Raw genomic sequence first — 14,498 nt, 5'->3', positions numbered from 1 at the left:
AAGAAGATTTTAATTTTGTTTTGGAGGGCAAAGCCATTTATCCCTTATTATACCTCATTATTGAATTTATACAAACACACATCTTTCATTACTGGAACTCCACAGGCAACTAATGCTGTACTTTTCACTTAATGCCCCTTACTAGTCTATGAAGACTGTATCTCTGGTCTCTTAAGTATTTAGGATACATGATCAGGATAATGCTAGAAGTTACATCACATTTTGAAATATGATCTATCAAACTAACTCAGAAACAAGCACGTTAAACACATTTCACCTCAAACTTCCTCCAACCACTTTGTAACTTTCAAATTACATAAAAACGTATCAATACCTGCAGAATTCCACGAGATTTATGAAGGCAATAAAATCTATTGGCTTTGTTGGCTGAAGGTTTGAAACAGGGTCAGAAGAAGGCCCAACCAAAGCACTGTCACCTGCATTTTCATCCTGAAAATAAATATTGAAAAAAGAACACTGGATCTGTGGCAACACAGAAAGCTTTTACATTTTTTTTGCCACATAAACAGTCCGTCTTTTTCTACCTGTTACTAGGTATTCTGACAGATGAAAGACTAACAGTTGACACATCAGTAACTGAAAGGAAAAATAAAAGATGTCTGCTTCTAAGGAAAAAGCCAGTCGAAAAATGAAAATAGTAGATTCCAGAGTAGAAAGTCTAAAGTAACAGATTCTGTGAACTTCTATTGATTCTGATGTTTCCATCTCCTAACACTGCAATGAAACATTCAGAAATGTTAAGTAAAACATTTTATCTAGGATAAATGTTACTTCAAGGACACTAAAGGGTACTATCTAGGCATAATGAAAACAAAACAAGGGATATTCTTTTGGTTCCTCTACAACAGGAGGAGTTAATGGACAGGTCCTCAGGTCTCACCTGGTCACTGACATCCAGTTTCTGAACAGTCAAGTCCAATTTCTCAATAATCTTCAAAATAGATTTTATAAATTCATCATACAGGATGCGACTCAGGGATTGCAGTTGTGCATTTTCATTAAGAAAGTCTGCATCTTCAAAAACACATTCCTTTGTAGGACAAAAATGTTCATATTACAAAACACAAATGAAAATTATTTCTTTAATTTACAAACTAACACTTAAATGATCCAGAGAATCCAGTTTTATATGTGAATGCATTTTTTTCAGCTATGAAAGCATAAATTAATCCCTGTTTAATTAACTTTTAATTAACTTATCAGCCATAAAATCCAACTAAAACCAGAAAACAGTCCACACCATGACATTTGGAAAAAGGCCCACGCTAGAAAAGCAGCAATAAGACAAGACTCAGGACCACATTTCACTTTGTATTTCCATGTTAACTATGCTTTACCTTCATCTTGTCACAGCTCAGTAGACTTCTAAAGAGGTACAGATAGTCCTTATAAGTTGGTACTTTTGATCTTCGTGTCCCAACTTCTCCAGCTTCAAAGGCTTCTTCTGATCCAGAAGTTTCTTTTCCAAAAAAATCCTGAAGGGACACAATATCTGTCAGACACATTGCTCTGGTGGGTTTGACCCTGGATGCATGGCAGATACCCATGAGGCCATTCTACCACTCTCCTCCTCACCAGGACTGGGAAGGGGAAAATAAGATGGAAAAAACTCATGGGTCAAGACAAAAGCAGCTTAGTAGCAAAGGATGACAAATGATTCATTCTCCACATCAGCAGGCAATGTCCAGCCACTTCTCCTCGGAAGTAGGGTTTTGGTACATGGAGCAGAAGTTCCAGAACACAATCACCTTAACCAATGCTGCCCACCTCCTCCTTTCTGCCAGCTTTTATTGCTGACCAGACACCATATGGCAAGGAATATCCCTTTGGTCAGTTTGGGTCATCTGTCCTGGCTCTGTCCCCTCCCAAGATCTTGTCCTCCCAGCCTGCTAGTGAGGGGAAAATGCTGGAGAGCCAGCCTTGATGCTCCAATGCTGCTCAGCAGTAGCCAAAATACTGGTGTGCTATCAACACATTTCCAGCTACAAGCACAGCTCCATGAGGGCTGCAATGGGAAAAATTAACCACATCTCAGTCAAATCCCAGTACATCTGCCTATGGAACTACCTGACCCATGCAACATTACTGCTGAAGGTAGCAATATGAAATGTTTAGCTTTCTCCATCAATCTGAAAAGAGCACAAAACAACCACCTCCTTTCAGAAAAAAACCCAAAAACCTCTAAGGTTGTTCTCCTAGTGCTCGGTTAGTTGAGAAATTCTATAGTTATTCTGCTGCACAGAATTAAAAAGCTTTAATATATTTGCATCACACAAGCATTCAGTAACATTTATAATGTCCAAAATTTAACCTGGAAGAAATCTGGATGACTTTACTTACAACCTACTTTATTACAGATAACCTGACCAAACAGAAGTATATTTCCTGTTATTTTCTTTATTCAGCAAAAGAGGCACATCCACACTGTGCTGAGCAGAGAGGATGTAGAGACTAAGAACAAATGAGCCAATAACTAGTAGGACTAATGGACTAATAACAAAATGGATTGTACTGTTTTTACTTCTTTGGGCCTTCCCTTGTTTACTGGGTTAGGTTGTCAAGAACTGGAAAGGAATGTATGCTCTAGGAATCTAAATGAAATAAATATGTTTAAACAGTTATTTTACCTTTGAAAATGTGATTGGCTTGGAGAAAATTCTGATCAGTCCCTGATGCACTGAAACAAACAAAAAACCAAATTGCCTGAATAGATTGAAAAAGCATTCACATCACTCATTACATTAACAATGAAACAAATCAGTTTTCTATATTCTGTCATGGTAAGAGAGAGGCAAAAGAACACAGATTTTTTTCCTTTAAGGACAAAATAGTCCAAATCAGACCACTGACTCTAGGAGGCTCCCCAGGTAACCAACCCTGAACTTGCTTCTTACTACTTTTTCTCAGTACTGCTTTGACTTTTTCCTGATTATGAACAATGACCAAGGTATCACCCATAATGCCTTTACTGAAAAGGCAACAACCCCCAATGATTTTCACGGAGTTAGGATCAACATGGGTGTACCAGTTCCCAACTCAAGAACATGGGAAACAATGAAAATGCCCCACCAACAGAGAAAAGCCACGGTAAATAGTTGAAAGAAATAAAAAATAACTTCTGAAAATCATTGAAAAGAAATGTCAGCATGCTTGAGACTGCTAGAACTGTCAGTTACCAATGCTGACACAATCAGCATTACATTCACAAAACTACAACTGTCTAAATTCATATTTGGAATTTTACTATTTAGAAGCTCCAGACCATGAAAATAATTGCATTTCTAATAGACATAACACACCCCCTACTTTCTGTGCTATTTTGTAGAAGTAACTGCAAGGACACTGAATAGATTTTTGTACACTTTTCTATGAAATCCCCTTCTTCCCATAATTCTTCAGAGCAAGAATGCAAGTCTTATCACAAAAATGTATTCTCCTGCCCTAAATCACATCCACTTTGTTATCCAAAATGATTGTTAAATGCATTCCTGAAGTTATTAGCTCTCTGAAGTTAATTTTTATATTGAAAAATATCATAATGAAATGTTCCATTATTAGGAAACAGGACAAGCTTCATTTTTGATCCTGAATGGCTATTCCACATTTCTCTCCTAGAATCAGTTAGCAATTTAGGGGAAAAAAAAACCCAAAGGAAAAAAACCCCATAATCCCAAAAAACTCCAAGGAAGTTAGTATCACAGACTCACCCACAGTGCTAATAAAGCTCCAGAGAACTGAACCTTTTCCAGAGAGAGACAGAAACATCTTTATTATGGATCTGCAACAGACCGGCTGCATCTTTTCACTGTACTGTGGAAAGCTGTTGATCTGCAGCACAACTAGATGTTCAAGAACTGGAGTGTATACCTCAGGAACCTAGAATAAAGAAAAACATCCATTATGCAAATTTTGTGACATTATTGCAGCATGTTACTTTGTTTCAAGAGCTTTTATCATGATCTGCTCAGAGAACAAGAAGAGACTTAGCAAGTGAATTCAACTTAGACATACAAAAACCCCAAAGAAAGAAAGAAACAAAAAGCAACAACAACAACAAAATCATCCCCAAATAAAACTAAACAGAGTAAGAAAGTTTCCTGGACCACATTATGGAAAGTAGCTCCTGAAGAGATTAGCACTTCAGTGAATCTAGTTTTAAGCTTACTAGAAAAGTACCAATTTAATTAAACAGTAACAGCATTATAATGTGTTTATCCAGAACCACCTGAATACAAAATGTATGCCCCAATCTTACTTCACAACTCCAGGTAAGATCCAGAAAGCCCTCATTTAAACAGACAGCATAACATCTTAACAGAATCAAAGTATCAGCCTCAAAGAACATGTTAAGTATCAGTACCAAAAGACAAAGCAGCGGCAGAGTGGTATAAACACAGAAAGTTTATGGCTACATCCAAATAAAGAACCCAAAATAAATAAAAACATATTCACATTTGCCTATCATGCATTGTACCATTTTATTTAGCACATTCAGTGCATTTTCTTTATTCAAATAAAATCCTTTAGAGTAGTTTCCTAATGTTCTTCCTATCCCTTAGGGGCTAGATGTCATCTCATTTCAGTTAAATAAACACCTTTTACCATAGGTAGGTTCACAGCTATTACCTGCACACATCTGCGACTGCATAAAAGAATTGAGTGGTACTTTAAATACTCCACTTACTGTATCTATATGGAATATCACACTTGCAATGGACTGGAGGAAGCTTGGTAGCTGATACAGATGGTCATCTATTGTTTCTGCTTCTGTGAGGAACATTTGCTTACAACGCTGAAGGAGCTCCACATACATGCAGTCCACATCCTCAGAATGTATAGCTTTACAGGGCTTACAGAGAGAAAATAAAAACCTGCTTTGGCAATTTTGTAAAGCTGAGCAAATAAACGCATGCTGTAGAACTAAAACCCAGCCACATCTTCACTGAACCATATTAGGAATAATATTTGAAGTTTTTCCAGAAACTCAATACATCTGAATAACTTCAAGTTCTCACTAAATGTATAAGAAACACAGTACCTGACATGGACTATAGTAATAGTTCACTAATGCAGTGGAATTTACTGTAAAAGTACTTGAACTTCCAGTGACATGAATTCATATTCAGCCTGGAACACATGGGAGTTTGGCTGTAAATATCTTAAACATGACATTATGGATGCTTAGATTCACTCATATTTTGAATTAGCTGCAATAAAGTACTAAGTGACTTACCTTAATGTAGCTTAACTGATGATCAGTGACAGGTTACTACTATTAAACACTTAATTGAGCAGCCCAAACTCTGAACTTTTATTGTTACAGGTCCTGTACAAACAGAACCTACAAAGACTATTCCTAAACTAACAAACAAGTGGAAAGTATCCCAAAGAGTATCAGAGGATTTGTAACAAAGCTTACAGATTTTTATACAATGCTTTGTAAATCACAGCATGAACTAGTCTGGAAAAACCAGTCTTTGTGGACAGGAACCAGGTCACAGGCAAGAACTGTGATAGGGACCTGACCATGGAAAAGAATGGACTGCTTTATGTAAAAGTGAAATATGGTTGTTAGCCCAAAGTTTGAATCTAGTCTGTCTAAAAACATGCTGACAAAATTAAGACTATCTATTTATCACTTGCAGAACTTCAAGTATTATTTTAATATTATTTCAGCAGTTAAAGAAATATTCTGCCTTGAAACTGAACCAAGCGTGAACACAAGTTCAGTGCTACAGTCACAACCCTCAGCAGCATCAAGACTCTACTTCCTCACAACCCAGTCTCTGATGCTTGGCCAAGATTTAACTTAAACACAGAAACAACTATTAGTGTGTCTTAACTTATTACAGATTTATAGGTATTGGAGAATTAAATTTGTTAAAATTTGCAGTATGCTTTTGGGCCTGAGACTTGTTCTTGTTGTCCTTGGTCTTCAGCAGAAAAGGATTTGTTTTGTCTACCTACTCTGTGAAGAGAGCTTACAAGAACTTAATATGAGATTCAGAACTACACCCCCAGGCAGCATAGAATCTAAAAAACATGAAAGTTGACACTTAAGGCATCACTATCCTATCTCTGTATTTAAATTACGCAATTTTAACTTCTTGCATTCCATAACAGATGTTTTTAATAGGGCTCTTTCAACTTGGTAATTGGAAATACTTCATTTTTTCTGGAGCCAATTCCTTGAACTCAATTCTTTTCTACCACAACCTCATATCACAGAAGAGGAAGACTAGGTTTGAACAAAGCATATGGAAAGTTCTACAAACAAATGTACTCTACTCAGAGGGTAACAAAAAGAGGATTCAGCTAGTAAACAGCTATTCAATTGCAATTCCTAAACTTCTCTAAATAATCTTTCAGATCATTTAACTGAATTTATGCTTTGGGAGACAAAAAAACCCAGCCTAGAATTTTATTATTTAAAAGTTGTGGTACCACCATCAAGCACAGAGGCTGAAAATACATAAATACCACCCTTTCTTTACTGAACATTAACTTTATTGTTATATTCCCATTTTAATTGACTGCTGACAGAAATTGGAAGTTTGTTCCTAATGGTGCTTACTGACAAACATACATGCCATGCACATTGGTATGTAAGCATGGTTTTGTTTGTTGTTTCTTGTTGTATTTTACTTAGTGGTTGTTTCATAAATCACCTCCTACTGTCCTGCAGTCAGCAGTGCCTTTTAGCTGTTTGAGTGAGCTCTGTAAGAATCTCTGAACTACCTTCAGAGTGAAGCTTGGATTCTACCATTTAAACGCAGAGAGAGATAACAAGGTATTGCCTGTACCTAAGCAATTAAGCACATCCTGAAGTTTTGTGACAGCTGTCTAAAAAGCTCCTGTTTTTCCACTTCAGAACTTGTGAGCAAGAAGTAACTACAACTACAACCCAGTGCTGCAAGAGCTCCCACTAGATTCAGTACACATTTTAAAAATTTTCACCTAAAAGGTATTTTACAGTGTAATGAAGTCCAACACTTAGTCCAGAAAGAGGAGTATTCCCCATTAAAAGAGCTGTGTAAAATTGTAAAATGCATGGCATATGAATCCTAGCTTTACATGTTTTCAGCAAGCTCCTTCAGCAGAATAAATTTTTTCCACATACTGCTGCAAAAAGCCCATATCCGCGAATGGCGATGGACAGTTCCTTGCTGCTCGAATCCATCCTCCTGATGATTCCATAGAACTGCTCCATGAAGAACTGCAACTTGCTCTTGTGTAGCTCTGCATCTTTAGCCACCATTAAGGAAATCTGTAAGACAGATAGACACATTCCAGCATTTCACAAAAAATTACAGTAAGTCTTAGAAGGTACCCAGCATATAATACAAAGCACTTAAAACCAAATAATTATTCATTAAATAGATTCACTGAACTTCCAAGCACCAAACATTCCCACTATTTCAAGATATTTAATTTTGCTTTAGACTTGGAGAGCCCAGTGAAGTTACCAGACCTGCTTGAGGAATGAATCTAGTGCAGAATGACTGGCTTTCTTCAGCTCCTGATGCGTGTGGCCGCACCATTTGCACATCACTTCATAGAGGGATACGTAGTTGTCCAGGAGCAAGGCTCCAAACTGAGCAGAGTGCCAGCTGAACAACTGCAACCCAGCTGCAAATCAAAAACAATGCTCATTAAAAACCAGACTTACATTGCATTTGGCACAACCAGTCCAGACTGTGAAAGTCCACATTAGGACTTTAGGTAGGAAGACCCACGATGACTGGAGGGTATAAAACATACTCCTCTAGTCTCTACTGACACTCTACAGTATCAGTACCCAAACATTAAGAACTTAAGCATAAAAACAATCTTCCAAAATCCTCTTTTAAAATGTACACCATTATGGAATGCACAGCTGTGTTCTGGTGTAATTTACATCAATATTGAAAAAGAAAGGGTCTTCAGTGGTTATAAGTAAGAATACTTGATTGCATAATTCAGAAGGATCTTGTTTCTGTTGTCAGGACACATGCACAAGTCTCCACCTCTGCCAAACTGTGATGCAGACAAATAAAGAATTCAGATTATATGTAATTTCACTATTCCAAATATAAGTACAAATAAAATTTCAAGATCCTTGATTATTTAACTGGGGAGAGGACAGACTATCTTTAAAGAGGGTTTTAGCCCTCACAGTTACCATGAGCCTAATTCTCAAACCTTGCATTTGTGCAATTTCTGCATAAGCCACTCACATTTCACAGGCTAATTTCTAACCTTCTGATTCTTCCCCCCATTCTTTTTCTCCTTCTTCCAGTGAAATTTCTCTTCTTATTTAACTCAATCCACTGTCACATCTTTTCTCCCAATTACCTACACTCCTCTAATTTCCACCATTTCTTTCTCACAATACAGTTTTGTACTACTCCAGAGAGGCAAATGGCATCAAGTATAATGCTGCTATTCATAAGCTGATTAGACCTCGACTAGTTTAACCAAATACACGTTAAACTCTGTATTCCAATTTGAAGTACAGCAGCTTTCCCCCCAGCCAGCTTGGAAGATTAAAGACTAGAGACATCTTAACACATCCAGTCAAGAATAAACAATTCCAGACAAAAGACAGTCTCCACCTCAGCATGAATGGAAATAGTTTACATCTTACCTAGAGGAACTGCATATCGCTTCTGATCAATCTGTAATATCAGAAAAGGTTTGTCACAGTGATTTACTCCTCAGCAGGGCTAATTTGTTTATGCAGAAGAATTAACACCTAGCAGATTTACCTGTGGGTTGATTGCCTTCATTGCAAAATCAAAGATCTCCTTTGCAGTCTGAGGATCTGTGAAACAATCCAACTTTACTACTGACATACAGTAGGCAGAGTGAAGACCAAGGTATTTTTATCTAAGCTTGGTATGAAGAAGTGATATTGGAAAGCCTTATATATCTCACTCCAAGAGACAGAAATCTTTTTTTCCTGAAATACTCTTAAATTTGAAAAAAAAATTGTACATCTATATTAGCTGATTTTTCTGAATACCCATGTTTAAGCAGACTCTTAAGAGAAACACATCTCCATAAAAACTGCATTCCAGCTTCAATGTGGCTCTCACAGCTGCCCAATATATGGTCAGAGCACAACACTTCAAAGACCAACATAGAGAAAAACTCTGATGAAGCCCCTTCATGCAAGACAGATTACAAGGACTGTGTGACTGTGTATTTTGCATAAACCATCTACCATCAGGGAAATTTTAATTCTGAGTTTACACACAGAAATGGTGCTACTTTTTGGCTGTGTAATAATTAAACGCACAACTGTCTGTAGAATGGCATCAAAACATGTCACTGCCTTTCACACAGAAAAAGAACATACCTTCATCCACAGACTTGGTGAAGTTATACATGAGTGCAACCAGCCCTCTCAGACATCCTGCTACGAGAGGTAGCTTGGGTGCTCTTATAGCAGATGTCATCTGAAAAAAAAAATACCCTGAAGCTAAGATAAATTTACACCAAGGCTCCCCAGTTTCTAGAAGTGCAGGTAAATAACTTATTTCAACTTAATAGTTGTATCAGCACCCAACTCTACAAAACAACCCCACAGAAACATCTTTACTCCTGAATGTCACACCTTTTGGAGGGAAGCACGAGAGATCACTGAAAAGCATGGAAATGTTCCACCCAGACCAACCATATCAAAACTTAGATAAAAAACACTAATGTCTTAAAAGTACTTAAAAATTCAGAATATATCAAAGTTCAGCAGAAATGTGATGCTTGCCTCAAATGTAAGAACTTTGGAGGCAGTACAGAACAAATCAGAAACTACCAGTACATGACAAGGTAACATTTCCTGTGGAATGATCATCCAGCCATCTTTTCACACATTGAATTGGTTAATTTGCTGTTATTGATAGCCTTGAATTTTCACTTTGAAAGCTCCTCAGAGCCAGACAACACAACTTAAACAGTCCTTGAGGAAGCATTTATGATTGTCCAGTTAGATCCCTACAAATTGCACTAGCTACAATAGTATTCCAACAGCCAGTGCTATACACTTCAAAGGAAAAATAAAAAACAAACAAAACAATGCAATGCAAAAAAACCAAAGCAAAAACCCAAAGAATGAAAAGAAATTCCAATCATACCTGTGTTCTAAGCTCTCCCAAATAAGCTCGGAATAGTTTTTCAGAGTTGTTAATCATGTCACTAGGCTGGACTTCTCCCAAAACTCCCAAAAGCTCATAAATCTTTTCCAAAACTAGAAAGTAATTTTTAATATTGTTAAATCTTAATTACTGAACTCATTGTTTCAACATTTCCAGTGCAATTCCTATTAACTTGCAACTATGAGAAAACTATCCCAGACAGTGTAATTGCTGAATAAAGTGTGGAGTAAACATCTTTACACATATACACACACGTACATATATTTAGCTATATACTACGATGTGAGATGCATCATCCTCTCACATCAGTAAGTTAAACACATCAAATATTTTTAAACAGGGCTCTGTTTTAAACTAATTAAAAGGCCACATGCACTGAGGAAGCACTTGTTAAGGCTAACAGCTGGCAGAAGTTTCTAGGCTTGAATTCAGACGGATGGATTCTATGCAAGCACAACAAGTTTTATGAGGGGTAGACCTGTGAAGCCAAGATTTCAGCAGTAGCTAGCCAAAATGATCAAACTGGAGCTCATGGTAATATGCCATAAATAATATAACCAGGCAAGACAGAATTGATGAGCTCACATTAGAGGTGACCAAGTCAGGAGCTATCACACTAAAACTGCAGCTTTGAGGACAACACTAGCCAGGGTCAGAATAAGATTAAAAAGAGCTTTAGAATCCTAGAATCATTTAGGTTGAAACAGACCTTTAAGATCATCAAGTTCAACCATTAACACAACACTGCCAAGTCCCACCACTGAACCATGTCCCCAAAAGACATCTACATGTCTTTTAAACAGGTCCAGCAATGGTGACTCCACCACTTCCCTGGAAGCCTGTTCCAATGACTGACAACCCTTTCCGTGAAGAAATTGTTCCTAATATCCAATCTAAACCTCCGCATGTCCAACATGAAGTAATTTCCTCTTGTCCTGTCACTTGTTACTTGGGAGAACAGATCAACCCCCACCAGGCTACAGCCTCCTTTCAGGTGGTTGTAGAGTGGTGAGCTCTCCCCTGAGCCTCCTTTTCTCCAGGCTGAACATCCCCAGTTCCCTCAGCTGCTCCTCACAGGACTTGTGCTCCAGACCCTTTCCCAGCTCCGCTGCCCTTCCCTGGACTCGCCCCAGCCCCTCGATGTCCTTGCTGCAGCGAGGGGCCCAGAACTGAACACAGCATTTCAGGTGCAGCCTCGCCAGTGCTGAGGACAGGTGGACAACCGAAGAAAAGCTAAGGCCTACCTGTATCAGGAATTTTACTTTTTGTAGCAAGCTCCCCATAAAATTTATTAAATATCTCTCCAACTTTCATTTCTTCCATCAGACAGGAACGCTGTAAACTGTGAAGCAACTAAGATGGATTAAAAAAAAAAAAAAAGGAAAAACATTAGGATCAATGCCCTAGTACTACTGGGTCTAAATAAAAACATAGTTCATACATGTAAGTTCAGGTTAAGTAAGCAAGTATGCTATTCAATGAAAGATCTAAGGTGACTTGTGCAAAGAAGAGTAATGGCATACAATCTACTTTAACTACAAACTACCTTCCTATATATGCATAAATATAATATTTACAACTTGTAATTTATAGTATACATACTATATATAGGTCATCTAGATGAAACCTACACATGATATAAACTCCACTAAAGCACAAGCTTAGCAAGTCTGCAGTGGCTTTTATCATACAGTATTTCACTCCCTACTTGTAAAAAGCCAATCCAATTCACAGAACTGACTCAGAATAACTCAGAAGGGAGTTTTGTTTCTCATGGACAAACCTAAGTAAGCACAAAAGCATTTACATAAGAATGCATTCAAAGGAACTACTGTCTCACACAGCAATTAAATTTCTAGAAAAAAGGCCTCCTTCTCCACACTTTTCAAATACTTTATCTTATTTTATAATAGTATATATAATACGCAGTATTTTTAAAGCAAGAATGCAATTGAAGCGAAAGATTTCTCATTAAATAACCATAATAAACTGAGAGATCTGCAACTGCCCCCGAAACAACTGTGTCTTGCTCTAACAGACAAAAGAATGATATGCCCACATCTAAGCAACCTACTGGAGAATATTTAAGACAATGTGTTATTAAAACATATTTCTTTTTAATATTTAAATATTAGCTAGCACTGTTCTCTTGTTACCACAGACGACAACTTTGTTGTGAAGGGAAGAGGAGGGGCAGACACCGATCTCTTCTCTCTGAATGGCCTGAAGCTGTGTCAGGAGGAGTTTAGCCTGGATATTAGAAAACAGTTCTCCACCCAAAGAGTGGCTGGGCCCTGGAACAGGCTCCCCAGGGAAGTGTCACAGCATCACGCCTGACAGCGGTTCAGGAAATGTTTGGACAATGCTCTCAGACACGTGGTGTGACTTTTGGGGATGGTGCTGTGCAGGGCCGGGAGTTGGACTCGATGATCCTTGTGGATTCCTTCCAACTCAGCTTATTCTGCAACTCTGAGATACAGATTTTCTGCACAATATACTGTAACTATAGTAATACAGCAGATTTTCTACTTCTTTTCTAGAAACAAGAGAGATTTATAAAATGCATTTTACCTTAATCAGAAGTTCCAGTGCTGAGACTCTACACTTTGCTGCTCTCTCTTTTGTATAGACACTAAGACAAGTTTGCTACACAGCAAAGAAAATTAAGATAACACTTATAAGTAAAGACGGAAATTCAAAGATAATATATTCTTCTACCTCTTTAAAGGATTTCAGGTTTTTTAAAAAGACTAAAACAATATCTTGTCCTGGAAATGGCTTCACTGACAATACTGCAGCACTGTCTGACATAATAACAAACAAAATTCAAGCAAAAAAATTGCAGTTTCTGCAATAAAATGCAGACAGAGCAAGTTTTCTACCTCAGTACCATCAGTCCTTACAACAAATAGCTACAATGATCAGAAACTTCAGTGGTACAGTCTAGCATTTCTATGCACAGCAGCATAGATGTTCAGCCATCCAGACTTCAGTAACCTCAGGTATTGTATTTACCACCAATTTCTGTATATATTGCAAGAGTAACAACTTCTCAGGTGACCTTTTTTTTTAAAATAGTAACTAAAATTAACCCTGCAGAAACATGTAAAATTTTACACTTAAGTGGCAACTTTAGTTTGTATAGAAGTTACAACAACTATTTCCCGTGAAAATAACTAATTTTCAGAACCAATACCTACGATGTTCTATAAAGAAAAGTTAATAAAATTAAGTCTACAGGTGGACAAACAATTCCACACTGCTCTGTGGTGTGAATTACAGTTTATGTCAAACAAATTAAAATTATTTCAGCTCTAAGAACACTAGGGATGGGCAAGGCTGACTGGGAGAGGGTGAAGTATAGCTATGAATGTAATGATGTGACACCCACCAGACTAGTTTCAACTATCTGGCAAAAACACTTTCAGGAAATCGTTTTCATTTAACTACCTTAATATTACAGGCATATGGATGAATTTTGTCACCAACTTTTTCCATAAAGACACAAAGGAACTTCAGCGCTTCATCCCTGCAATCTCGAAACTGAAAAGTTAAAAAAAATAAAAATTGAAGTGTGTAACATGTGGTGTATACAGCACTAGCTAAACACTACTTTAAAGCTTGCCAGCTTACCTCGTCGATGGTGAGGGATTTGTGGATAAAGACGAGTAAGCCATGCTCCTGGGAAAACACCAGGGACAGGTGCAGCGCTGCGGAAGGCAAAGGCACCCTCAGGGGTTGGCTTCGTGCGCACACCCAGCCCATCCCCTGCTGCAAAAGGGCGACCTGACGCCTTGGGCACCAAAACCACAAATTGTGGGTGCTGCTGACCTCCCCCACGGCCTCGGGGCCCGGGCCTGAGCCTGTGCCCTCGCACCGGAGCCTGCCCCCGCTCAGGGCCGAGGGAAAGCCAACCTCGGGGCAGCCCAGCACAGAGGGGCCCGCACCCAAGTGCGTTCCCGCGGTGAAAGGTTATCTGGGGCAAGAGACCCCCCTCCCTCGGGATCACCAGTGACACGAAGGGGGAGCGCAGCCCGGAGGCAGGGGCCCGCAGAAGCACCGGCCCGGTGCGTGTGTCCCGCCGGCACCGAGCCCTCCCCGCGCCCGCTCGGCTCCCCCGCCGCCGCCCCGCCGGGGCCGGGCCCGCGGGCGCACCCTGCTCGCAGCTGGCCAGGCTGGCCACGCAGGTCTCGGCCAGGCTGCGGAGCAGGCTGTATCCGTGCAGGGCGCTGCCGGAGGCATCGCCGGGCTGCAGGCAGCGGTGCAGCTGCAGCAGGCACTGCTGCACCCCAGCCATGCTGCCCCGGCGCCCGGGAAGGCGGGCGAGGAAGCGGGCGGGCA

General features: G+C 39.1%; 1 protein-coding gene across 1 annotated transcript in view; it reads right to left on the bottom strand.

Moving 5' to 3' along the window:
* The window catches only part of PRKDC (protein kinase, DNA-activated, catalytic subunit), an 81,812-nt gene extending 67,343 nt beyond the window's left edge, over positions 1-14,469 (bottom strand). Inside the window, exons 1-17 of the mRNA XM_063394508.1 lie at positions 14,313-14,469; positions 13,791-13,867; positions 13,608-13,700; positions 12,729-12,803; positions 11,402-11,510; positions 10,137-10,249; positions 9,362-9,461; positions 8,769-8,824; positions 8,648-8,678; positions 7,493-7,650; positions 7,142-7,288; positions 4,706-4,870; positions 3,729-3,897; positions 2,649-2,698; positions 1,359-1,496; positions 902-1,051; positions 335-450 (exon numbers count right to left, since the gene is read on the bottom strand). Of these exons, the coding sequence (XP_063250578.1) occupies positions 335-450; positions 902-1,051; positions 1,359-1,496; positions 2,649-2,698; positions 3,729-3,897; positions 4,706-4,870; positions 7,142-7,288; positions 7,493-7,650; positions 8,648-8,678; positions 8,769-8,824; positions 9,362-9,461; positions 10,137-10,249; positions 11,402-11,510; positions 12,729-12,803; positions 13,608-13,700; positions 13,791-13,867; positions 14,313-14,454 (1,889 nt within the window). The 5' untranslated portion in view covers positions 14,455-14,469. The remainder of the gene's footprint in view (positions 1-334; positions 451-901; positions 1,052-1,358; positions 1,497-2,648; positions 2,699-3,728; positions 3,898-4,705; positions 4,871-7,141; positions 7,289-7,492; positions 7,651-8,647; positions 8,679-8,768; positions 8,825-9,361; positions 9,462-10,136; positions 10,250-11,401; positions 11,511-12,728; positions 12,804-13,607; positions 13,701-13,790; positions 13,868-14,312) is intronic.
* Positions 14,470-14,498: the final 29 nt, after the last annotated feature.

This window comes from Prinia subflava, chromosome 1 (genome assembly GCF_021018805.1).
Source record: "Prinia subflava isolate CZ2003 ecotype Zambia chromosome 1, Cam_Psub_1.2, whole genome shotgun sequence".
NCBI classification, from domain to species: domain Eukaryota; kingdom Metazoa; phylum Chordata; class Aves; order Passeriformes; family Cisticolidae; genus Prinia; species Prinia subflava.
The sequence above is the reverse complement of the archived record's forward strand: the minus strand, read 5'-3'. Positions and strand labels throughout refer to the sequence as shown.